General features: G+C 39.1%; 1 protein-coding gene across 1 annotated transcript; it reads right to left on the bottom strand.

The window, feature by feature from the left end:
* On the bottom strand, nucleotides 1–26,053 carry SH3BGRL2 (SH3 domain binding glutamate rich protein like 2). Its single transcript, XM_015816808.1, has 4 exons — nucleotides 25,820–26,053; nucleotides 15,364–15,549; nucleotides 4,383–4,463; nucleotides 1–2,500 (listed from the first exon to the last, which is right to left on the bottom strand). The coding sequence occupies exons 1-4, from the start codon at nucleotides 25,862–25,864 to the stop codon at nucleotides 2,486–2,488; spliced, it is 327 nt and encodes a 108-aa protein (XP_015672294.1). The 5' UTR covers nucleotides 25,865–26,053; the 3' UTR covers nucleotides 1–2,485.
* Between the last annotated feature and the right edge of the window lie 37 nt (nucleotides 26,054–26,090).

The raw sequence follows: 26,090 nt of genomic DNA, 5'->3' as shown, positions 1-26,090 counted from the left end.
AAAAGCCAAACATTTAATTACATACAGAATAGCATTCACTAGTGAGCTTAAGTGATCTGATTTAGACATGAAAATAGGACACTTTTTGCAATTGCATTCTAATAATACACTCCCTCTTCCAAAAAAAAATCCAAAGCAAAAGAAAATTGAAATTTACATCATCTTATAATTAAAATTAGCTAAAATCTCATCCTACCTCAAGTATGACAAGGGTTTGCATGTATACAGTAGAATGGATAACACAGTGGTTTCTTAAAAGTTGCCCACTCCCTTGGAATGCCTGTTCATAACAAATACTTCAGAAACTTCCCTGAGCTTTGAGTGAGTAACTGAATATAGATGATGCTCACCTGTTTTCACTATTAAATATAAGCTTTCACCTGGATGCAGCTAACTGATTTGGGCTGAAAAATCACTACATGGCAGCTAAGGGCGAGGTTTATGGTGGCTGCTGCCTTTCCCTAACATCTATTGTAGCACTCCCCAACCTTTTTGGCACCAGGGACTGGTTTCATGGAAGACAACTTTTCCATGGGCCCGGAGGGGGGGTATTGTTTTGGTTTCACTCACTCGCCCACTACTCACCTCTAGCTGTGCAACCCAGTTCCTAACAAGCCATGGACCGGTACTGGTCCATAGCCCAGGGATTGGGGACCCCTGATTTATTGGTCATCCAGGTATTTGTACCCCAGATCTACTTAAACAGAATACCTGAATTTATTGCCCTAATCAAGAGGCTCACAGAGAAGACATCTTGATGAAAGATAAGACAAAACTCTAACAGGTGGGAAACTCTATGTATACAATAAAGTTAACATACTTCATCAAGTCATTTAGTCCCAAAGATTACATGTTGTTCTAGAATGCAAGACTGGGGTGGGAAACATTTGGATTTTTCAAAACGAAACATGTCCCGGGTGCTCTTACTACAAAGTGTCTGTGATGAAGGAGCTTCTCTAGTCACACAGTGGATGCTACTGTGGTGTGACCAATCGCAAGACATACACGTTTGTCAAGACAAAGGAAGTTGCTTTCTGCCATGCCATCAGGACCCCTCTGCTCTCACAATTTCCCTTTCCTTTTCTTATTCTGCATACTTCCATTTCCAAACAGTTTTGATGCAGTCAGCTGTCATTTTTAAAGAATTATAAATAAATAGTTGGGGGAATGGTAGCTATGTCCAAACAGAAGCTGCCCAATTTTAAACCAAAGCAAGCAGGCAAAAACTCCAGAGTGCCTTTGACAAGAAGGCAGCTGTTTTCCAAAACTAGCTATATTGATGAAGAGGTGTGATGTTTTTATAAGAGTCTGAGAATCTAAATAAGATTTGTGCACGTGTCAGGGGTTAAATTTAATTGAATAGGAATGTCCTAGTTTCTGTAGTCCCACCCATTTAGAGATAGATACCACTGGATTGTCTGTTCTTATGTGCCTTATAAGTGGAAGATACCGTATTGCCTTCACCCAACCCAATCATATGAAATACCACATTTTATAGGCAGAAAATGTTCCTTTCTTGAAGAATCCCTGTCCTTTTCCCCATTAAAGTGATTGAACATGGTTTTAATCTTGTTCAGATATTGCTCACCATGTATGGATCACTCCATGTTTTGAACTTGACTCTACAATTGACAGCGTTAACTGTTATGAATGCTTGAGATTGAAGGCAGAAGGCAGTCTATCATATGGAAATATAAAATTTGGCAATATTGTTCAGAATTACACAGATGGCTGATACTTCTTCTTTGCTAGTTTTGCTGATCAGTTGATTTGGGATTGTTCTTGAATACCAGTACTTAGTTTCTCTTGGGTCACACAAGGGGATCATTCTTGAATGGCCATCAAAGCAAAAACATCCTTGCTCGAGTTAGGCATTTAGGTAGAAAGGCTTATACACTGTACTGCTGAATCCCAACCATATATTGATGCCCTTGCTTCTCCCAGGAATATATATTAGGCCCATTTATGACAATAAACACATCAACACATATAGCACAACAATGAGATGCTTGCAAGGAGAATTATTGTATTTATTTTTTTTGGTATTTTGGAAAATGAGAACTTTGCAAGCTCAACGTGTTTGTAAACACAGTTAGAACAATGTCATCCCTGCAGTAACTCTCAACTCAGCAAAGTGTAAACACTTGAATCTCTGATACTATATAATGGGTGATCTGATTCTGCTGCCATTTGCCATTCTTGAGAACCTTAGGTCATCATTTGAATGGAATAATAATGCACATCAGAACAATGATCCACAGGATTAACTACAGATATATTTGCAAAGATAGAAGAGCACCCAACACAACAAATCACCCCGTTTTTGTATCCGTTGTCTTATTTCACACCTCTTCAGCAGCAAGCAAAATACCAATGATGCATATTGGCTGGTATCACAGTGATCCACGAGGGAAGGTGTAGCGTGCTGAACATCGAGGAATTCATTCGGCCGGACAATGCGTTTTTTATTCTTCAAGCAGTTTTCCTAAGGTTCTGATTCCTATTTTTTTTAAAAAAAAATATGTATATAAATTAATACAGCCTTTTGAAGCTTACAGCTTTTGTTTAATTGTTAAACAAACAGTTGAAGCTTATAAAAATAATTTAATGTGTACAATATACATTAGTGAAACAATAAAAATCAAAATAAACATGTCTATGGAGATTCTCAGTCATCCAGGTCATGGTTGTCCCAAGGATGCTTTTTGGCAAGGCAATTGGACTTTCTTGTTTTTCTTTGAAGACATTTCGCTTCTCATCCAAGAAGCTTCTTCAGCTCTGACTAGATGGTGGAGAATAAAAGGATTTATACGCCTTGCAGACAGCTGGTCATTTGCATTGTTTTAGAGTCATTGAGGCCTCCTGGTGGTTTATCTGTGTCATCAGAGTCACCTGAGTAGTGCAAATGGCTGTGGAGCCTTCTTGGAACTATTTCAACCCCCCTAAACACTGCTGAAGATGTTACCTAGCCTGGTAACGAAATGTTCGGAAACCAACCCACAAGCTCGGAGAATGAACCTTCACCCTCATCCTACACCCGAGCTACAGATATTCGCCACTATTACAAAAACAAAAAAGTCCAGTTGCCTTGTGAAAAGGCCTCTTTGGGATCGAAATAAACAATTAAAAAAGCATAATTATGGCAATGGTTTAGCAAAATCATATAACTAAATTTAAAAATATTGAAAATTAAAAATACAACGTAACAAATAGCTGCCAACAAATCAAGCACAGCTCATATTTTAGCCCTTTCTCTTTTTGTTATTTGTTATTTTGCTTTTTGTTCTATTTAATAAAGCACGGTTTCCCGGGTAAACCGAACAGGAAATACAACAAAATGACCTATTCTATTTTATTATAAAGCTACATTAACAAAATCTTGCAACTCTGAAAGTACGTATCTCCTACTGTCTCCTTTACAGCCTGAGAAGCTGAAGAGGTATTCTGAGCCTCTTTCTCCACCCACTGTATAACTGTGGGCTATGCCTCCTCTTATTTGACTGTTCCCTAGGCAGAAGTGCTTTACTCTGTCTCTCAAGATCTTTCTCACATATCATTATAAGCACACACCCTCCAAACCAATTAATCACAAAGTTCTTCTTTAAAAGCCAGCATTGTCGCAATGCTCCCTTAAGAAAATAATCTTTAAAACTGGTCTTGCCACACGAGAAGTCTCGTTTCTAATAAATACATGCTGAATATTCAGCAGAGTGACATAGAGAAAATGTCAGATAAATAAGGGACCACGTAGCCATTTAGCATTTCCCTTCATAAAAATATATATGTAAAATAAGTTCATTTGCCACTAAGTCTCTCTCAAAATTTCAAGGACAGCCAACACAACTATTCCTCTCAGGTTATTTTTCTTCTTATGGAGATTCCAGATCATTTACCTAGACTACAGAGATCTAGTCAGGGAAAAGTTACACTATTTTCCCACTGAGATCAATAAGGTAATAACAAATACCAACAAGAAATATATCTTTTCCATGTGACAAAGGGCCAAATTTATTTGAGAATCTATTAGAATTAACCCTCCTGAAAAAGCCAAATGAAAATCAGCTGAATTACTCAGACATAATTAAGTAGGGCTATTGTGTGTGGATACCCAATATATGGTATCAAAAAAGGTACAGAAAACTTTTAATGCTTTGCTCCCATCTAGTGGCTGTCTGGCTTTTTGCAGCCCAGATATGGCAACCTTTTAATTGTCTTCACTTCTTCATGAATGACAGCCATATATAACTACGGAGGTTCCTGTTTCAGGTTCAGGTGCCTAAAATTGCTTATGCTGCTTCCCTATTTCACGCTGATTACACAAGGTAAAATACATTGAAACACCAAATGCCAACACATTAAACTTTAATTTATAAAGTATTTACCTGTGAGGCCAAATTAGACTTCAAGCAAAGAAATGCAAAGACAGTATTGCTTTCCTTGGATTCAAAAAACGAGTCGTAATCCTAAAAATAAAGAAAGGATTTTTTTAAAGTATACTTTTAAAATGTTCATCCTTCAACACATAAATATATGGTTTTTTGGTCTCTCTCTCTCTCTCTCTCCAGATGTTTTTGATTATTTGCCACAATCCTTTGCCAGTGTAAATTAAATCAGTGTTTCTTTTACCCAGGCAACTTTAAGATGTGTGGATTTCAGCTCCCAGAATTCCCCCAGCCAGCCATACTGATTATGAAATTCTGGGGGTTTATTTATTTATTTATTTATTTATTTATTTATTTATTTACATAAACTTATATGCCGCCCTTCTCCCTATAGGACTCAGGGCGGCTTACAGCATATTAAAACACACAAACGCCATCCCCCATAAAACCAATTAAAAACCAAATATTTGTCGCTGTATAGTTATTAAGATTCGAATTAAAATTGTCCCTATTTGAAGTCCACATGTCTTCAAGTTGCCAAGGTTGAGAGACACTTAGCCATGGATTATAAGAGTTAGTCCAGTACATCATGAAAGTGAGGTATATAGTCAAAATTGCAGTGTGATCAAGCAGTTAAGATATATAAACAAATAACTAATAATGTCCCCCTGGAGATGCAAATGGTGCCCATTTTCCTGAGGTTCTAGAACAGTGGTTCTCAACCTTTTTAATGCCGCGACCCCAACCGGTCGTAAGTCGAGAACTAAACCGATCGTAAGTGGAGGACTAAACCGATCGTAAGTCGAGGACTAACCCGGTCGTAAGTTGAGGACTACCCAACCGGTTGTAAGTCAAGGACTTTCCCTGCCCGGGAGCGCCGTGCATGTGTTGTTCCGCCGCCTGCGCCGGCCAAGGCGTAGCTGGCAAGCAGCAGAGACGGAGCAGGCTGACCACCAGCTGGCCCAGCCCAAGGGAGGTAAGGCACCCGCCGGAAAAGGGGGGAAAAAATGGCGGACAAAAAAAATGGCGGACAGCCTTGCTTGGCGACCCCCATGAAATGGTCGATCGGCCCCAAATGGGGTCCCGACCCACAGGTTGAGAACCACTGTTCTAGAAGACCCTTAAGAATTGGCTCTGTTCCCAGGTCTGGGGTTCATGTGTTTATGTATTTTCAGGGCCCCTGCTATATTTATGTGTGTGTTTGTTTTTATTGTCTTCTGGATTTTGTAGGCCACCTGGAATCCAACAAAGTGCGCGACTATAACATATTTAATAAACTACATTTAGACTTGAAGATAATTCTATTTTGTTCATCCAAAGTATCTGGTAGAAATACGATAGAAGAAGTTGCAGCGTTCCTCACAAGAAAATGTACTGCTTTCCTTATGATATGAAAACACAGGATAAACAATGAATTAAATATTTACTTTCCTTCCTAGTACCACTCCCCCACAGATCAGTACAGATCAAAGGACTATAAATGGCTGCGTAATCTGTTCATCTATTCCACTGTCAGACTGGATATAGAAGTGTAAATAATTAACCACTCAAACTCACTTATAACAAGGTAATTATATATAGATTCATTGCTCATTTATTCCCTGCTTCGCCATTTCACTCAAAGTACCCTGACTTCAGAGGCAGCCCTGGGCCACGCCAACACCTTTGAAACAAGTTCTACAACTGGTTTCAAGGTTGATGTGGAAAAGAAAGCAGAGTTCATGATTTCTGACTGTAATGTCTAACTCTTCAGGCCAAACATGACAAACCAGCATTACTCTGAAGCTCTGCTGAGTGACCTGGATCATTTACTCCCAATTTAGCCAAGGACAGGATGGGATCTCCTGATTTGAAATAACAAAACACAAAGCAAAATCTTAAAACAGGTTTTTAACATGAAAGCTGAAACACCAAAAGCAGGTTCACCAAATCCTGTGCCATCATTTTTATTTTAAATTTATTTTAAAAGAAATCTGATATATCTGTTCTTTGCCCTGAAATCATGATCTGTCAATTTTAAAATCTTTCATATCTGTTTATTACCTATTTATTAATCATATTTGTAGCCCACCCACTACCCTGAGGATCTCACATTTCAGATTACACATGCACAAACAAAAAAGGATCTATTTTAAGTGGGGTAAGGATGAAATGTATTTCTGCAATTTTATTTTATCCATAGCAGGATATAGCTAGTTACTTTTAAAAAATAATAATAATAATAATTTATTTCTATTGTTGTGCTACATCAAGTGGAAGAAAAAAACTTTCCTTGACATAATACTCAAATTTATACGACCCTTGTTTTTTTATTTCTTATTGGCATACAACAGAAAAAAATTCCTCTTCATACCTTTAGAGAACCAGATGCAAAGCCAGTATTTTGCATATATTGTGTCCAATCACCATTATTGCTTACATTTTTCACTAAGTCATATTGATAGCTAATTGTTCTTAGCTAAGTATATGATGTAACTCCATCTATCATGGTTTATAAAACCCAGTTTATTGGTTAGCATATGTAAATTCACTATTTATGGGTAATCTACAATGTCATTTATGTAGCCATGGGTTTGTGTGATGCGTGAACCTGTCAGTATTAGTTCACTACAGCACATTGCTTTTTTCCTCCAAATGAAATAAATCTAAAATGGCTCTCCCCTCATAGCAAACAGCAAGCATCTCATTTTCTTTGTCCATAAGCTTTTTCCCTATTGTAAAAACTATCACAGGTTTGTTTTTAGACAAGCTTCTGAAAGTGAACCTCAAGTTTCAACATGAAAGCGGTTCTCCTCCATTAAGGTTCATCAGGATGAGTACAGCCCACTAACAGTCACTTTCTCTCAAACAACCCAGCTCACAGGGCTGTTGTTGTATGGGGAAAAAAGAAGAAGGAAGGAGTATTATGTACGTTTGCCACCTTAAATTATTTATAAAGTTACAACGGCAGGGCAAAAATCTAATAAAAAATAAATAAACTATTATGACAGTTTCCCATTCTGTCCGATGTTACAGGAAGCGCATAAATTTAATAAATAAAATAAAAATAAATAATCCAAATTAATTGGAGCGATAAGGCTGAAGAAACATACTTATTGCTAAGTTTCTTCTGAATGCCCAGCATTGTTCTATAGCTCTTCTCCTCAGGCCTTCCCTACTATAATTCAGGATGTAATACTGCATTTACTCCTTTCTCACATAAATTAAAGCACTGTCTTAATCATTTTAACCACACTCCTTAAAATCTGGTATTACTGTGGAGAATCTAGTGCATTAATAACATATAATTCAAATTGTGTATGTTGTTGTTTGAAAGGCTTCTTGTACTTTTTAAAAAATAATTAATATCCTGAAATAAAGCAGATTAACTTCTCTTTATCACTCCATTCTAACAGGAAAAACTTGCACTGAATTTCTGCTAGAAAAAAAGAGTTGGATTATAATTCAGCATTATTTGATAGTGATCTTTCTCTCCCTCCTTCCCTCCCTCTCCCTCTTTCTCACACACACACAAACAAGAGGTCCATATGCATTATTCTCTTTCAGGGCCAGAATGTTGTACCATATGCTGACAAAGAGTGAGAAAAGTATTTAACATTAAAGTGAATTAAATATTCAATAAAATATTTAATACATGTAATAAAAGTTAATAAATTCAGCAGAAAAGAGAATAGGAAAGGAAATTAACGATAGTTCACACCAATACCTTTCTCTATACTTTTTCATTCTTTTTCAAATATCTTCACTTTCACACATTGCTTCATAGGTTGCCTTTTATTCTCTATAAACTTTTCATTCCTCTCCCTTTGAGAGAATTTTTATTCAACTACTTTCTTGGTCTTGCCTTTCTTCTCAAACTATTCATTCTTCCTTCATATACTTCTTAAGAAATCAATTCTCTTTGTATGACCAAATCATATACAGTGTAGTACTTTGGTACTCAACTGCTTTGAAACTCATCAAATTTGGTACTCAACACATTTTGACAGAAACTTTTGTCCCGGTATTCATAATTTGATTGGTATTCATCGCACAAACTAAAACTTGTCAGTGTCGGTTGCCTGGTGACTCGGTGCATTATTCCTTATGGGAAAAATCTGTTTGGTACTCATTGCGCCTCTCAGAATCCATTAACGATGAGTACCAAGGTATGACTGTAGATTTCATACTGTTTATCAATTTTTATTCATTCATCAGCCATTCATTTTTGACCTTTTTTATTTTACCACAAGTGTCTCTTAAGTGGTCCATTCCCATTGCACTCAGCTTGCTTTATGTAATTTATATAATATACATCTCTTACTTCCATGTAATAAAGTAGACAGGAGTACACTCTGGTACCCAACAATTTTTGCTTTTAACTTTCATTCCTTGCATCGGACCACATCCTGTTCCTATTATGGCTTACATATCTTAAAATTTCTTTGTCAGCTTGTTCTAATTTTTCATCATTTATGCATAATTTGCATACATCTTCCCTTCTTTCATCTTCCCTATCAAACAGAACCATCCTGATTTCTGTTATATTAATTTTCAGATCCAGGCTGTTTGTGGCATCACACAACCTATTTAACATTAATTATAATTCATTCAGGTTCTCAGCCAACATTATAATTCATTCCTAAACCTGTCATATAAAAAATCCCCCAAAACTGAAATCAATCTTGTTCAAGGCCATGTTCTGAACATACACACACGTCTAGAGGCGGAATAACGATGGTAATCTAGTTCTCACATTACATTAAACTAAACACAAGAAAAATCATTTGATGGCTTAACCATTATAAACAAAGCCATATTATAGGGCCTAGTGCCTTTTGCAGGCCTTATGTTTCTTTTGCAGTTTTTGTATTATGAATAAGATCCCCCTCCCACATTTTACTTCTGCAATAATCCACATTCCACATTTTACCATGTCACTCTACAAGCATGAATACTGAAGCCTCTTTGAAGTGATTGGTCCTATTTCTTTTAAGCACTCTAACAAAAAGTAGCACCAAAAATAGCACCATATAAATATGTGCTATTGTACATAAAAAGGGATGTGATGTGAAGCAGGATAATGCAAAAGGAAGTAAAGAGATTTATAGATGAGAGAGGAAGAGAGGGAACTCATAGGAGTATACAAAGTCAGTTTTTATGCTTAGGCACCCAAGAATTAAAAAAAAAACAGGTTCCTTTTAATTCTATCAACAGCTAAAATGCCAAATAAAATATTTTAAGACATACACACAGTCCTTAGATTACACACTGAATAATGGTTTAAAAAATAGGAATGGTCCAATGAAAAATACAGAAAAGGTATAAAAACACAAAGAATAAAAAAGGAAAGAACTGGGAGAAGAGGAAAAAGAAAGGAAAAAGCAAAAATGGGGGTGCAGTCAATAAAGATCTTCAAAAAAAGAATAACTTCCAACTTTCTTCAGTAGAGATACAAATATAAAATAGAATGATTTTATAAATACATTAAATCATAATGTACAATATTTCTTAAGTCAGTGATAGAATGTGGTCCATTTTTTTTTCTTTGGGGGATTTGTCAAGGTGAGGATAAAATGGGAGGCCTCTGGGAGGCAAATAGGAAGCAAAGAAACTGCATGTGGCTAGTTGGCCCACCCATCCCTGCTCCAGTGAATGAACTTCTGTTCCATATCAAAATTGATGGCAGCTACTTACCTAAGGAGGGAGAAAAAAAATCTGCTGCCCCAGCCAGGTGTACTTTGGTTGGCTCCCGGCCAGGGAGCTGCTGGAATCTAGCAAGACAGGCTAGAATCTACTCCAGACAACCTTTTCCCACAGTCCCTGCATACTACAATTAACCTACTTGAATTCACTTGCCTATAGCAATTACCTTTATAGGTGCTAGCCAGTGTACAGAATCAAACGATCTGTTCCATTTATAGAAAACAGGAAATGGTAAGAAAAATAATTTGGCAAATCATCAGAGTCAAGCACCCTGCTTCTCAGATAATTAACGCGCACGGGACAATTAAGGCCTGTGAGTTTAAAAAAAAGGATTCTTCTCAGCACTGCTTGCAAGTGTTGACCGTTTCACACAGACACAAAAATAGCTGTGTAGAATGTTGTAGAAGCATGGTTGTCAACCTATTTGCTGCTTTACTCTATCACCAACAGCCTTATGCTCTGAAGAGGAGCTTCCTTGTTGAAAACGTAAAGAAGTCGAAAGATCTGGTCTTCACTGCTGACCTATAAAATACCTTGGGCTAAAATATTTTATTCTGCAGCAACTCATGCAGTTAAGCAGGCTTTCATGCAAATCAGGTAGTAATACTTTCCCTCCACAGAAGGCACATTTTAAGTTTAACCTTGCAGGAATTTATTTAAGAACTCTTTGAACTTTTTTTTTTTTTAAATCCTCATGTATATATGATAAGCGCCTGCTGTCCTAGCTTTTCCATGTCTATTTCTGCCATTTATTGTCTGCGTTTCTACACAAAGAATGGGCTGTCTTTCACTAGCAGAGGATTACACACATTTTTATTGAGAGAGGAACAGTAAAAATGCAGCTGGTTGAATACATAAACAAGGGCAGGGCCAGGTGAGAAAAATAAACAGAAAAATTTAAAATCCTCTAACCAAAAACAGTTAAGCACGAATCACTGAAATAGACTTTTCTCTCTTAACAGACACCCCAATGCTTTTCAATTAATTAGACATGTCGTTCCAGTGGCATAATTAGGTGTTGGAGGACTCTGCGGCCCTTCAGGAGATGACTCCAGAAAGTATGGAGGGCCTTAACCTCTTTGACCCAGTGGGCCTTAACCTCTTTGACCCAGTTACCCTTTTCCTGTCTTAAATAATGTTGTTACCTCCATATCTCTATCCCTACAAAACCCAGAGTCTTTTACCCAAGTGTCTCAGTAGCAGCAGTTTTAAACTGGATCCTCAGCTCACAAACAATCAATTTAAAAAATAGCTCCATTACCCCCAGGATATGTTCAAATTACCTCAGATTAAGAACCATTGCCTTAGCTAGCTTAGAACATTGTTTGCTACTTGTAATACAAAATTCAAGGCAGCTCTTAAGGAGCAAACAAGTAGGCACAAGAAAAGGAGAATCAAGATGCAAATAGCAAAAAAACCAGGGAAACCAATGGGGGACACTAATCCACCTGACCACTAGATGGCAGCAAGGAGTTCACATTTACTGCATCACTTTGGTTTTTAAATCAATTGTCTAAAATGGACAACTGGTAAGAGGAAGAAATGATGGACGACCCACTTTTACCCTTAAGCTATTGCCTGAGTGGTTAATTGGAGCTCTATTACTACAAATAACCTTCCTCCTAAGGCAAACAAAGATGACTATTGTTTCAGAACAAGTGAAAGAATGGGCAGTTGTTGTTTAATCTGCCTGCAAATTATCTTTGGCTGTTCTTATGTACATCCCACTAACTATCTGCTGCTTCTACCTCTGGGAGCTCTTTCTGCTAACCCCATCTTATTCTGAACAAGGGTGTGCATTGTGTATTGTTATGATTGTAAAACACCACCTGCAGCCTATTTATCAGTTGGCAATCCGCCTCCTATGTAAGATCAGGAGTTTTCCATTGAACAATGTGTGCAGCTGTAACAAACACACCAAAGTAAACTACTCCCACCAAAGCAAATCACGACAAGCATTTACATGCCCGTGCTTCCCCCCTCCCCCTTTTCCTGAAAGACAACCTTTTGTAAATAAATAACTTGGTTTTCTGATGCCTCTACTTCCTCCAGGGTCACTATGCTACAGAAGTAATGTATTTGCTACAGCATTATTTATTTATTTATAAATTTTATTGGCTGGCTATTTTATCACATTATTGTTACCAGTTTAGTTAATATTGAGGGCCCTCATAATCTGTGAGGCCCTGAATCAAATCTGAGAGGCTGTGGGGTACTTGTATTAATCCTAAAAACACTATTGTTTCTACGACCAATTAGAAAACCAGACCAGTCATTGTCCATTTAAAGAAATAGTTTCAGGAATATAAAGAGTATAAATATAAAGAATATATATTTTCTTTAAAAATAAATATTTCAACTTTATGGCACTAAAAATTAAGCAAGAGCTCAAAAACCTATGTTAGTATAAGAAAAAAATACAATAGTTTTGTCAACGTTCACACATGGGGTAATATTGCGTCACAGCCAGCTGCTGATTGTTATATATTTATCAGAGAAAGTAGCAGCCTCGCGGTTTTTGCTCAAACACTAGAAAAACTCCAAAGATAGTTGTTTCATTTTCTCCAGAACATTTGAGAACATACAGAAAAAGAAATGTTAACAGAGAACTATTTAACATTTTTACAGAAAGCTATTGGGAGGTTTTTCAAACTAAGTTTCATTGTTTATAAAGCACTATTGTTAGCGGGGTTTTAAAAATAATTTTAAAATAACAAAAGACAATCTAATATTTCATTTTAATTATGTTTTTAATTGATAGTATTTTGGTATTTTTTGTATTTGTTTTTATCAGGCTGTTAGCCGCCCTGAGTCCGCAAGGAGAAGGGCGGGGTAAAAAAAAATTCAATAAATAATAATAATAATAATAATAATAATAATAATAATAATAATAATAATAATAATAATAATAATAATAATAATAATAATAATAATAATAATAATAATAATAATAAAATAAAGGACTGCTTTATTTGGAAAGTGTAGCACTTGGTTTCTGTTCAGAAAGACCAAAAATACTTTTATATTTCCCATGACTTATTTATCACAAAACTGAACCTGTCATTTTTAGTCTTCAATTTTGAAAGCTCAGATTTCTATTACAGAATAGCCAAGCAACTGTAAATGGATTAAACAGATTATTATGAATTCAGATATGCTAGCAGGATTGTTATGCAAACAGGATTGTTATGCAGAGAACATAGCTACTGGCAGATATATCCAGATGTTGGCTCAGTCCAAATTTCATCTTTTTTATTGCACATCCAACCATGTCTGAATATCCACATCAAACTCACAACATAGATTCACTGAATCAACAGTACTGTTTGGTTAATAATCCAGTGAAACGTTGGCAACTGTTGCACTCACATTAGTCACAAAAGCGCAACTCCTACACACACATGAATACACGCAGTTGCACATTAACACTATTTCATTATGTTGTGCTTTTTATGATTTTTTTTCAGTGCTACGTAGGTATTCTATTAATGGATAATTTATAGTTTTTTTTTACTGTTTATGATAGACCCTTTAACCTTTAAAACCCTTAAATTTATCTGAGAGATCTAAGAACCTTGCCCGTAAATATGAAATGCCTACATAACATACGAATGGAGCTTTTTTCTATTATTTGAGTAACTCCTTCACATTACAATTCAGCCTCCTTTCAGTCTGAAGTGGAAAAAGCATTTCTTTATTCCAATATAAACAATATGGCTCAATTGCTAGAAATATTAATTGGCATACACAAGGGCTTTTAAGTGCTAACTAATGCAATGACTCACCAACTTGCAAATGGGTTATGGGTGAGCCCATACAAGAGCAATGGCACTTCAGGACTGTATCTTTGGAAAAATAATGTTAGGAATTCAACATAAAAGTGAAAGAACGTATTTTTCTTATCTGCAAAAGATGAAGTGTTACTGTTTGCAATGTGTTTATTTGCAAACCAAAGAATGGAATAATCTAAACCACTAGATTACGCTGTTTAATTTAGGTGATACACTGGGCAAAAGCAATCTCTTCAAAACAACTTACCCTACTAGATCTTATTACATAGTCCAACCAGGAGGTAAAAAGGGACAAGAAAAACAGCCTTAACTTGTATATCTGGTGATCTCAGACTACATAAGTTTCTTAATCATATCTCATGAATTCTTAATCTAATTTCAAAAAATCTGCAACAACATATTCATTCCTCTGGCAAGAGTAATCATTTTCCTCCCTGGCAGCCTATTGTGTAACCAAAAAGAGTTGGAAAGAGAAGGGGGGGGGATGTATATAAAAAAAGAGAAAGGTAATTGGCCAAGAAAGGAGCTGAGAACCCCATCCTCATATGATTCCTCCTCTTCTAATTTCAGCTTCATTTACCTTTAGTCTATGGCAGGGGTGTCAAACTGCCAGCCAGTGGGCTGGATGCATCATGGAGAACCCGCGCCCACCCCATTGCCAGCAATGGAAAAAAAGTTGTGATACGTTGCAACACATCACGTGATGCTGCAAGTTTGACACTCCTGGTCTATGGCCTCCCAAAAGTTCAAGAGAAAATTAGGCCCTAACAGAAGAAAGTAGTCTGACCGCCTCTACTTAAGTAATTCTGCCATGATCCTGTCTTTGCACTTCTAGTTTCATGGACTACAGAGATGCTTGCAGCTTTTACTTTGATAATTAGGAGAAGCCAAAATCTCAAATAAAATCTTTATTATGATCACTGACCAGCATAGATAGAACCAGCAATCTTTCTCCCATCTTTACCGGAAGGAAGAGACAAAGACAGACATCCTTTCTGGCTCATGCATAGTCAATCGGAGTGGCAACCCACCAATATCCAAATCACTGTTCTAACTTTTGAAGAGTTAGAACACAGGGGAACAAAGAGTAAAATCAAACAAAACATTATCTAATAAGATGAAACCTGACCCAACAAAAATTATATACTGACCTACTATATATATAGCTGGAAATGTATATATTTGGATACAATCAAAATTTCTTAATAGATGTCTGCTTTAAAGAAACACCCATGCTTCTTTTTCCTGTTGGTTTCCACCAGGCAAGGGCTTTTTAAATTTCATCTAAGGCTAGAAATACATCAGAGATGGAAAATCAATCACTAGATATTTCATTACCCCATCATTCCTTGGCATAATCTGAAAACTCCTCTAGAGCACATGGGAGGGGATCTAATCATCATGATGCCCTCCATATTCATGCTATCTGGAGTTATCGTCCACACATGCCTCATTTTTCTTCTGTAACAAAATGAACAAACCACAAACTTTGGAAAGTTACTTACTCCACAGTACTCATCATTGCTGAAGATCTGGGGAGGCAGTGGGTTGCCTTGTGCAGGCAGTTTGTCTTGAGGAATATTTTTATACATCCACCGCCTTTGCTCCTCTGACATGGTGATATCCACTTCTTCAAAGTCAATCTTGTTGGCTTCTAGAAATTGCACAATGCCTTGTTGCCTCTTCTTTATCTAGAAAAAAGAAAGGCAAAACTAAGAGGTAATCACTTGTTGCCCAGCCAACTGTGGAAATCAATCATGTCAAAGTTTCTATTGTATGCAAAAAAAAACTATAAGGGGTTTTCAGTCAGCAATAGTATCGATATTGTCTTTTCTTGATCAGAAAAAGTCAACTTACCCATCTGAGCAAGTTCCATCATCTTCACCCATCAAGCATAGTATTAATTTTTATATATATATCTTTGTGCATATAATTATCTCACTGAAGTTATCATGCACTGATACAAAGTTTTTTGCAACTGCCCATACGTTCAGAAAGAAAACCTTCTGGTCTCAATTGTATATTAATATTTAAAATCCTCCGAATCAGTGTAGGTCAGTGATGGCGAACCTTTTAGAGACCGAGTGTCCCAAAACTGGCCCCGCCCCCATCCCGCCTGCCCGCAGGGCCACTCACTGCTTCCAGGGCCTGCTGCAGATCGCCCAGGCAGCCTAGCAGCACCATTGTGGCCATGCCCTCTGCCCGCGCCCCACAGCATCAACTGTGCGTGATGGGGTGTGAGGGCAGAGTCTTGTCTACGCTGCCTGGCTGCCATGTCCTTGGCTGCGCTGCTCCGCATGGGCCATGCTCGGGGGTGACTCTCCTCCAGGGGGGCTGCTGATGAGGAGGGGGTCACGGGAGGAGGCAAGGCTGGGGCAACGGCACGTGTGCCCACAGAGAGGGCTCCGAGTGCCGCCTCTGGCACGTGTGCCATAGGTTCGCCACCACTGGTGTAGGTTAATCCAAAATTTTCTAGCTTTGTCATATGTCCACAAAACTTGATGAAATATCCATTCCTCTTGTTCACATTTCCAGTTAAATTGTATCAGACAATTTTTCTAGACACTATATAAAAACTCTCAACTTTATAGAGAAGGGATCCCTTTGCTATGTGTGCAGAGAGTGGAAGCTGGCACTGAACCCGGCCAGCTTCCACTCTCTGCACACATAGCAAAGAGTTTTTCCCCACCCATGTATCTACTTATCTATATTGCCTGCTTTCAAACTTCTGGGTGAGCAGGAGCTAGGGATCGGGCGATGGGAACTCACTCCGTCTCATGAACCTGGGCTTGAAGTCAGCAGTTCCGGTGTCATTAAGCTTCTGTACCACCATATCCCCTATAACAGTGGCCGCCAATCTTTTGGGCACCAGGCCACGGAGAAAGAGCGTGCTTTTTACATACTGCCTGCATTCCACGGATGGGGCTTCGCTTGTTTGTGTGGCCCAATTGCTGGGCATGCCGTGGACCGGTGCTGGCCTACAGATTGGGGCTTGGGGATCCCTTCCCTATAAAGTTGAGAGTGAGAGAACAATTAACAAGTGGGAAAGCTTGGCTTCAGTTGTTGTAAGTGCTTCATCACTGGAGGGTTTTAAGAAAAGACTGGGCAGCCACCTGTCTGAAATAGTATAGGGCAGTGGTGGCGAACCTATGGCACGGGTGCCAGAGGCGGCACTCGGAGCCCTCTCTGTGGGCACACATGCCGTTGCCCCAGCCTTGCCTCCCCATGACCCCCTTCTCACCAGCAGCCCCCCTGGAGGAGAGTCACCCCTTAGCGTGGTCCATGCGGAGCAGCACAGCCAAGGACATAGCAGCCAGGCAGCATAGACAAGACTCTGCCCTCACACCCCATCGCGCACAGTTGATGCTGCGGGGCCGGGCAGAAGGCATGGCCGCCATGGCACTGCTGGGCTGCCTGGGCGATCTGAGGTGGGCCCTGGAGGCGGTGAGTGGCCTTGTGGGCAGGTGGGGTCGGGGCGGAGCGGAGCAGGGGATGGAGGGGGGTGGGGCCAGTTTTTGGGCACTTGGTCTCTAAAAGGTTCGCCATCACTGGTATAGGGTCTCCTGCTTGAGCAAGGGATTGGACTAGAAGACCTCCAAAGTCCCTTCCAGCTTTATTCTGATTGATTGATTGATTGATTGTTCTTTTGGCCCAGCTGTTCATTTAATCCTGACTATCTCCACATGCACAAATATTCACAGGCACTTTTGTTTCACTGCATTCTAATACAAAGCAAAATAGCCATAGCTGCACCTGGAGGCAGAGACCATGAGGAGCAACCTCTGAACTACAGTATGATGCAGGCTGAAAGCAGGGGCAGCTGCTTTAAGTGCTTAAAAAGAAGGGTACCCTCTAATGTTCTAAATCAGGGGTCTTCAAACTTGGCCTTTTATGACTTGTGGACTTCAGCTCCCAGAATTCCTCAGCCAGTGTGCCTGGCTGAGGAATTCTGGGAGTTGAAGTCCACAAGTCATAAAAGAACCAAGTTTGAAGACCCCTGTTCTAAATTATTCTTTCAAAGAATTTGCAGGTCTCTGTAGAATAATAGTGCCACGTAACTGAGAAAAGGGGGATGCAAAAGAACTAAAAAGAAAAAAATGGGCATTATTCTGTCAAAACCAGGTTATGGTGCACTTATCACCCTATAAGGCAGTTCGGAAATCACTGTAAAGCCTATTTCACAAAAATGTTCTAAATGCTAGCAGTTTATAGACAGCTTAGGAACACTTTGTTGGTGACAAGATGGCAAGGTGTGACCTAATTGATAAACAATTCTGAAGATGTTTAATAGAGGGCTAAGGGAACTGAAGACACAAAAGTTAAGAAGGCAGTATCCAGACAAAATACTGTAGTACAGGGCTTTTCAACCATTGTACCACTTTTAGGATATGGCAATATCCGAGTACCACCAGTTGCCTAGCAAGGTGTCAAAAACTTGATGACCAAAAAAAAAGGAAAAAAGGAAAAAAGGAATAAAGTACAGGTAGTCCTCGACTTACAACAGTTCGCTTAATGACTGTTCAAAGTTACAATGGCACTGAAAAAAGTGCCCCCCAAGCCACAGCCGAGCAAGACACCTGCCTGCCCGCCCGGCGGCACTCTCCTTCCTGTCCGAGGTTTTCATTATTGTGAGCATTTCTGTTGAGGATTGGCAGCGGGGGTGGGGTGGGAGGGTGTTTGGTTTTTATTCCCCCCGTCTGCTGGGTGGTTGCAGCAGGTTTTGGTCACTTCACATGACCCTGGGACACTGTGACCGTCATAAATATGAATCAATTGCCAAGCATCTGAATGTACATCACAAGACCCTGGAGAGGCTGCAACATTCCAGCTGATTGGTGCTTCTTCAGGGGCTCAGCAGAAGCACCAGGATCAGTGCCGAGTTCCAGCTGGAGCCTGGCGCTGATCCTGGCGCTTCCACTGAACCCTGACAGCCCCGAAGAAGCCCCGATCAACTGGAAAGCGGCACTGATCCTGGCGCTTCTGCTGAGTCCTGACAGCCCTGCAGCTCCAGCCGTCTCGCTCAGGCTTGTGCGGTGCTGCCACCGGTTCAGCTCATTCCCCTCCCCTGCTACCACTTTTCTAGGATGGTTGCGTACCACCTGCCAGGTGCCAATGTACCACAGGTGGTACCCGTACCACTGGTTGAAAAGCCCTGCTGTAGTATATATTCTGAGTCCAGATATAGCACTATGCCAGCATAGTTTATTTTAATCAATTTTTCCATAGGCCACAATGGCTGAGTTTATATACAATGTACAACCGTAAAGCATTGTTTACAAATCACAATATAAAATTGTCAAAATATGCAAAGCTGGAACTAAAGAAATCACATTTTGGGGTACAGTATTCGATGAATCTAGAAATTAAGCTGAATAAGGCAGCCAAGCACTTGAGATTTGCCAATATAACTAGCCTGTTTGCACAAATTTTATTTCTATATTCTCTGTGGTGAAAAAAGACCACCGTAAAATCCTCAGTTCAAGATTTCTGATATGTAAGATTGAAAGGTGCTGTGTGCTTCTGCTTTAAAAATATACATTTAACTGCATGGTCTATTTATAGATTAATGGGCTGCATGCAGAGCATACAATAGTAAAATTTATGGAGCCATTGAAAATGACTATTTTCTGTTGGCATCTTGCATTCTTGTTTAAAAAGAACAATTAGCTCAGCAACTGGTAGAAGGCACAGAACAGAATTTCTGCAGGCTGATCCCTCCCCGCCCCCAAGATCTAAATATGGAATCACCATCAGCAGATGGATGACAAGAACTGGGTAAGCAAACATCAATATTATTAAGCAGTTTTTAAAATGACTCAAAATGTAAGTCAGCCAGTCAGGGATTGGGAAAATAAGACCAAAAACATGCCAGCTGTTGCTCAACAGAGGTGTCTGAGTTAATTTTGAAATATTCTTTGATTAAGCAAAGCCTACGTGAATTCTAGGAAAGGGATTAAGAATGCTTTTGGGGAACAGCATATTTATGCTGTGTGATCAGAAACCAGGAAAAGTGTTCAAAATATATAATTCTTTATACTGAATGTTTTGTAAACCACACAATCTGATCAAATTTGTGTAACATATTTCCACAAACTGAGAGCCAGTTTGGTATTAGTTAAGATGCTGGGCTAGGAATCAAGAGACTGAATTCTATGCCTCCATTAGGTATAAAAGCCAGCTAGGTGAGTGACTGAAAGACATTCTCTCTCTGCTCACCTCACCTCACCGGGTTGTTGTTTTGGGGAAAATAAGAGGTAGGAGTATTAGGTACATTTTCTAAGGTTCCTTAAAAATATTTCTCTCCTAGACATACATCTGACACCCTTATTTCTGATGGTACAAATGGTACTGTCTGTCCCTATCTTCCCAATGAATGCTAGTATGTAATGAAATCATCTACATATGGAGATAGAATAACCTTACTGATTAGAGACCAATATAAAGTGGGAAGGACTTCTAACACAGGATGTATCTATATCAGGGGTCTTCAAACTTGGCCCTTTTATGACCTGTGGACTTCAACTCCCAGAATTCCTCAGGCAGACACGCTGGCTGAGGAATTCTGGGAGTTGAACTCCACAAGTCATAAAAGGGCCAAGTTTGAAGACCCCTGGTCTATATGCCACTAAAACACTTGTCATGACCTTTAATTGGGTGAAATGGTGCATCATAGGACAACGATTTTTGAACCAAGGTACTTCAAATGTATTTACAGAATGTCTCCAAAATCTGGGGGCCATGACTTCTGAGCGATTAAATTTGGGGAAGTTGTGGCTGCCTCAGGGCTGCTGGCTGCTGCTGCTGTGGCCACGTGATCTTCATATTCTCATTTTCTCCCTCAACCAGCAGCAGACTGCTGGGGAGGGGAAAGGGAAGGTAGAGGGAGTGGGAAGATTTCCCATGCTCCCTGCCAGATTCCCACTAATGGGGAAGTTAGCAGGAAGTTGAAAGTCACTTCTCCCATTGCTTTTTTGCCCGACATTGGTTATTCCATTTTTCTGTTTAGGTAAGGAAATATCTTTGAAACAATGGGGCGTAGGGTGTTTAATTTTATACAAAGATGTCTCATCCTACAGATAGTTCATTCTGAAAAGTGCTGTACATTCAATAAAAGGAGCAATGGCAATTTGAGATTAAAGTCCTGCATTTTGCTAGCATTATCAGAATCTATTATTCCTAAAAGTACTGAATTTCTGGTACAAACTGAAGTTACTGGTAACTTCTATAATTTATTAAAAATGACTATCTGCTGTAATCCTCAATAGTTATGTGGAAGAAAGGTCCCTGAATAATGTAGAGAGTATTTCCAAAATGTAATAAAAAATCCCAGAAGGGCAACCAATTTAATCCACAGTAGGAAAATACATATTTTATAGCATATTACAAATTTTAAAAATGGTAGAAACATTCACCCATTAGAGTCCATTTTATCAAACATGGAAAATATATAAAGGGCTTGGCTTTCAAATTAATTTAAACTTTCCCCTTGTTTTTACTGAGTAAATGTAGCACCTCATCTTTGTAATAAAATGCAAAGGAGATTTCACAAGCCTCGACATTTTCATTTATCTATATACTATCCATAACAACAGTGTACTGGAGTAATAATAAAGAAATGGAGGCCAAGGGGAATGAAGCCTCTCTGTTAAGTGAACTCTCAATTAACTGCTAAGTGAACTTTCAATGTCCGTTGAGGAAGTAGGAAGGGAGTTATAGATTATTTTTTATACAAATAATCACAATATTTTATCAGGTTAATTCTGAGAATAGTTTCACTTCTATCTTGAGGAATATACAGTGATATCTCGGTAGTCATCATTAATTGGTTCCAGGAGGCAGGATGAGTACCAAAAACGATGAGTATCAAACAATTTTTTCCCATAAGGAATAATGTAATGAATCATAAGGCAGCCAATACCGACAAGTTCTAGCGTGTGTGTTGAGTATCAAAGAAACGATGAGTACCAGGACAAAATTTTCACATCAAAATGCATTGAGTACCAAATTCGATGAGTTTCAAAGCAGTTGAGTACCAAGGTTATCACTGTATGTGGATAGGTAATGTGGAAGAGAGACATTGGTTGTATTCCATAGCATTTATACTTTGGGATCCTACACGTTTTTACTTTTTAATAGCAATGCATTGCCATCAAGGGCATGAGGTGCCTTCTACTTGGATACCATGTCACCTCTCTCTTTGATATCTGAATCAAAGGAAGGTTTAACAAATAGCTGAAATTGGCATTGAAATTTAAGCAAGCACTACTACCTGCTCAATTCTAAACTCTAGTACTAACTTTAAAACCCTGGCAGTTTGGGTACCAAATATATGAAACTTTTCCGGCATAGCTTATACTTTAAGTTCCAAAGAGGTCCCTTCTCAAAATGTCTTTATTTAATAACAACTAAGGTGATATGACATCACCTTTATGGAAGACTGTCTCCATAGTAGTTGAGGCCAGCTTCACCCTCATTTTGTTCCAGATGAAAACCTATTTATTAGTCAGCAAATTTAAAATAATCTAATCTTCTGTATTTGGTTCTCCTTGTATATATTTCTATTACTATATTTTATTACATGTTGCAGTAATAGCTATTACTGATGTATTAACAAAAAGAAAGTTCTTGCTTATATTTACATATTTACTATGTGCTGTTTGTACAGGACCAGTGGTGCATGCAAAGCACAATTTGTTCAGACTGTAGAGGGTTGAGTGTAAAACTATTGTATGGGTAGGTACAAGTATGGCATGTTCTTCATATAATTGCTGGTTTGGTCCACTGCACTAGCTATGGTCTTCTCAATAATACAAATAACGCAAAATTATTTATACATGGCGCAAACCACAAAAGCTAGATTCATACAGTATGATTCTAAGTTAAAATTAAGCAAACCGTATAATGTATGAATCTAGCTTTTCCTGGAAAGGAGGGGGGGAATAGCAGAGGTAGATGGCATTAAGCTCAGATTTCAACATATGAATAATAGCCTTCCCCCTCCTGCTTACCAAATTGAAAGGCCCTGTGGTAAAGGAAACTGAAAGCAAGAAATTAAGGTTTTTTGCAACTGGCTCATGACTACTAAGAAAGAATAAATAAAAGGCAGAAAATTGAAATCCACTCTTCATTATCTTCTGACAGATGATTCTATTGATGGAGTACTTTGTGTGCAAAGTACTCCATCATTTGTGCTCTAGCTAAAGGGAAGAGCAGAATGGTGTAGTCTGATGCTAGGCAGTGATCTACAATATGGATATTGCAGTATTACTGCTGCAGACTTGCCAGTAGCACTTCTCAGATCTACTGATTATTGAGAAAGGAACAGGGGTGGTGGTGAAAATGCTTAGGGCCACACCACTTTTCACAGTGTACTAACTAGAAAAAAAATACTCTAGCATTAAGTTTACTTATATACCACTATGTTAGACATCCACAGTCCCTTTGTTTTGAGCAAGAGAGTAATTTGCTTATTTTATTAGTTTATGCGTTCAACAGAACAGATATGGCGCCCAGGAAATGAGTAATAAACTTTAAGAGAAGGAAGGATTCCCTGATTTGCACAAGGCAAATAGGCACAGGGCCAAAAATAAATAGTGCAATTTGATGTATGCCCTGCTAAAATATAAGCTCTACTAAGCTTAGTGAGACTTAGTAGATGATCTCAGGTTTTTATTTAATACAGGGACAGCATCTTCAGTTTCTTGGTTATTTTAATCATTGTTTTTAAATACGTGACACAGATTAAACATTTTGATGATGCATTACTATAAACCACTTGCTAAGAATAGATCGACAGGAGGAAACTTTTTATTGTGAATGTTCAGTGACTACTCATTATACAGGTTCTAAAAAGTTCTAATAGTTACTCAGCAGGCTCCTGAAATGGGTAATTACTTACTATTGGCTGTTAGCATACAGCTACCTAGCATGATACATACTTTGTGCCAAACCACACTGTACTTCAGCCTTTATTACACAAATTCACACAGCTAAAGATTTATCAGTCCATAGAGGCAGCATAAGTGTGTTTTATAGAAGGCAAAGTTCAGTATCACCAATAAGCAATTATGAATGTAGAAAATCTCCTTCAATGACTCTCATAAAAAGGCCATGCAGATCCATATTTACCTTGACAAGAATATATAACTCAAACAGAGGTCTCTAGAGATAGCAAAATTAGTTACAGCAGCAGAAAGTCTAGGGATTATAAACCAGCTCTACAATATGTCTACAACTTGGTGCCCATTAATTTCCAAACTGCACAACACCTGCAGGAAGGAAGGACAGAGATGGCTATCTATGCTATTACTGTACAAAAGACAGTAAACTTCAAAGGGTTAATGAGAGTTCACTTTGTTCACATCATATAGAAAGACATCCTACATTCTTTGGGTGACAATCCTTACAGTGCCAAAATATCATTGTGTCTGTGCAAAAGGGAAAATATCTAAAGACTGAAAGTATCTTGAGAGAGAAACAGAAGTACTGAGAAAAGATATTAGTGGGGACCACTCAAACAACCGTTTAAAAAACAGTGGATCCAACCACATGCAGCTGAAATGTTAAGCACATTTATAGAGGAAGCTTACTTATTTAAACAGCACATGCTGCAAAGCTAAAATGTTTATTTTTGAAGAGCTGTGGGTGTTGGTTTAGTTAGTATATGCTTCCTAATAATTTTAGGGTAAATCCTCCCACCTTCCTTCAACAGATAATAGTATAATATCAAGATCTTAGTAAGGCTTAAATTTGACTTGCATCAGAAACACAATTTTCTGAGTTTTTGTGTTGATTCAAAAATGCTCTGAAGCAGCAATTTTATGGTGAATTTAATGTGTTCACACTCAACTATAATTATAAGCTATTATGAGCTCAGATGAGCTCTGGTATGTTTGATGGTGAGTGGATTGTTTATCACTGGGTGCTGGAGGATATCTATGCGGGGTTTTGTGTTTTAATCCTGTACATCTCCCAGAGTCACTTAAGTGAGATGAACAGGCATATAAATAAAAAAAAACGCATAAGGGCTTCTGATGCACCTACCAGTCCCATTTCTACATATGGACTCCTTTTTTTAAAAAAAAAAAAAGTATAGTATTATTGTCGTTAATTATTTATTTATTTTAAACTTATATGCCTCCCTTCTCCCTATAGGACTCAGGGCGGCTCACAGCATATTAAAACACACAAACGCCATTCCCCATAAAACCAATTAAAAACCAAATATTTGTCGCTGTATAGTTAATTAAGATTCGAATTAAAATTATCCCTATTTAAAATTATTAACTATTAATTACTTCATTATAAAACGGGGGTCACTCCCGTTTGTCGGAAAGGGTAACCAGGACGGTAATATTTTCGTCGCATTATTTTCTTTCACCCTTTCAGATCACAAAATTAAAGGAAACGGGCCAGCGACCGGTAATCAACACTTATTGGTAAATTACAACATGCACTGCCCGCCCAAACCCAACGATTCTGCAACGGAGCGGCTGCGATAGCGCCGCTCGCCTCTCTCTGATCGGGAAAAAGGCTGACATGAGCGACGAAAAGCGACTAACGCCGCTTTTTCCAGAGTTACGGACTTCCTTGCCCTCGGCAGAAATCTCTCTCTCGGCTCCGCCGCTTCTCCGCTGAGAGATTTCGCGCGTTTTTGCTTTCGGTCGGGGTCGCGATTTTCGACAAGCCTCCGCGCGCAGATGCTCCCCGGGGTGTGTGTGTGTCTGTCGAAGGCACAGCCTTCCCTAACCTCGCGTCCCGAGTGCGATGGACAACTCCTACCATCTCCAGCCGTGGGTCGTGCGGGACTAGGCGCGATGGGAGTTGTAGTCCGGCCCCACAGATCTGAGGACACCGCTGGGTGGAAAGGAAAACAACCAAGAGGCAGGGGCGATGCATGCAGCGGCTCCCTCGCCTAATCGTTGGACTTTCGCGCTCCCCCAGCCTGCCTTTTCCACTCACCGCCACGGAACCAGTGGAAGACGCGACGAAAACCCGAATGACCATCTTCCCTTCTTTCCTCCCTGCCTACATGCGCTTCACGGCAGCTCCCTCTGCCGAAGTCTAGAAGCTGCGGAGCCTTCCGCGCCTCCGAGGGGCGCCGCTTCGCCTAGAGTCTGCCTAGCCTGCCTCGTTCCTAAGCCCTTCCGCCCTACGAGCCCGCGATCGCAGGGCGCGCCGCAGATAAGCAGGGCTGCGAGTGACTCCGAGATGCGGCAGGAATCCGAAGATA

Source organism: Protobothrops mucrosquamatus, unplaced genomic scaffold, assembly GCF_001527695.2.
Source record: "Protobothrops mucrosquamatus isolate PMUCROS unplaced genomic scaffold, P.Mucros_1.0 scaffold503, whole genome shotgun sequence".
NCBI lineage: Eukaryota > Metazoa > Chordata > Lepidosauria > Squamata > Viperidae > Protobothrops > Protobothrops mucrosquamatus.
This window is presented reverse-complemented; position numbering and strand designations above follow the sequence as displayed.

What these genes read in the sequence shown, in the direction of transcription:
- SH3BGRL2 (XM_015816808.1), bottom strand. Translation starts at nt 25,864, where the DNA reads ATGGTCATTCGGGTTTTCGTCGCGTCTTCCACTGGTTCCGTGGCG. An exon ending in CTTCCACTGGTTCCGTGGCG is followed by an intron (nt 15,550 to 25,819) that starts GTGAGTGGAAAA and finishes TCTTTTTTCTAG; the next exon opens with ATAAAGAAGAGGCAACAAGG. An exon ending in GCAATGATGAGTACTGTGGA is followed by an intron (nt 4,464 to 15,363) that starts GTAAGTAACTTT and finishes CTTTATTTTTAG; the next exon opens with GATTACGACTCGTTTTTTGA.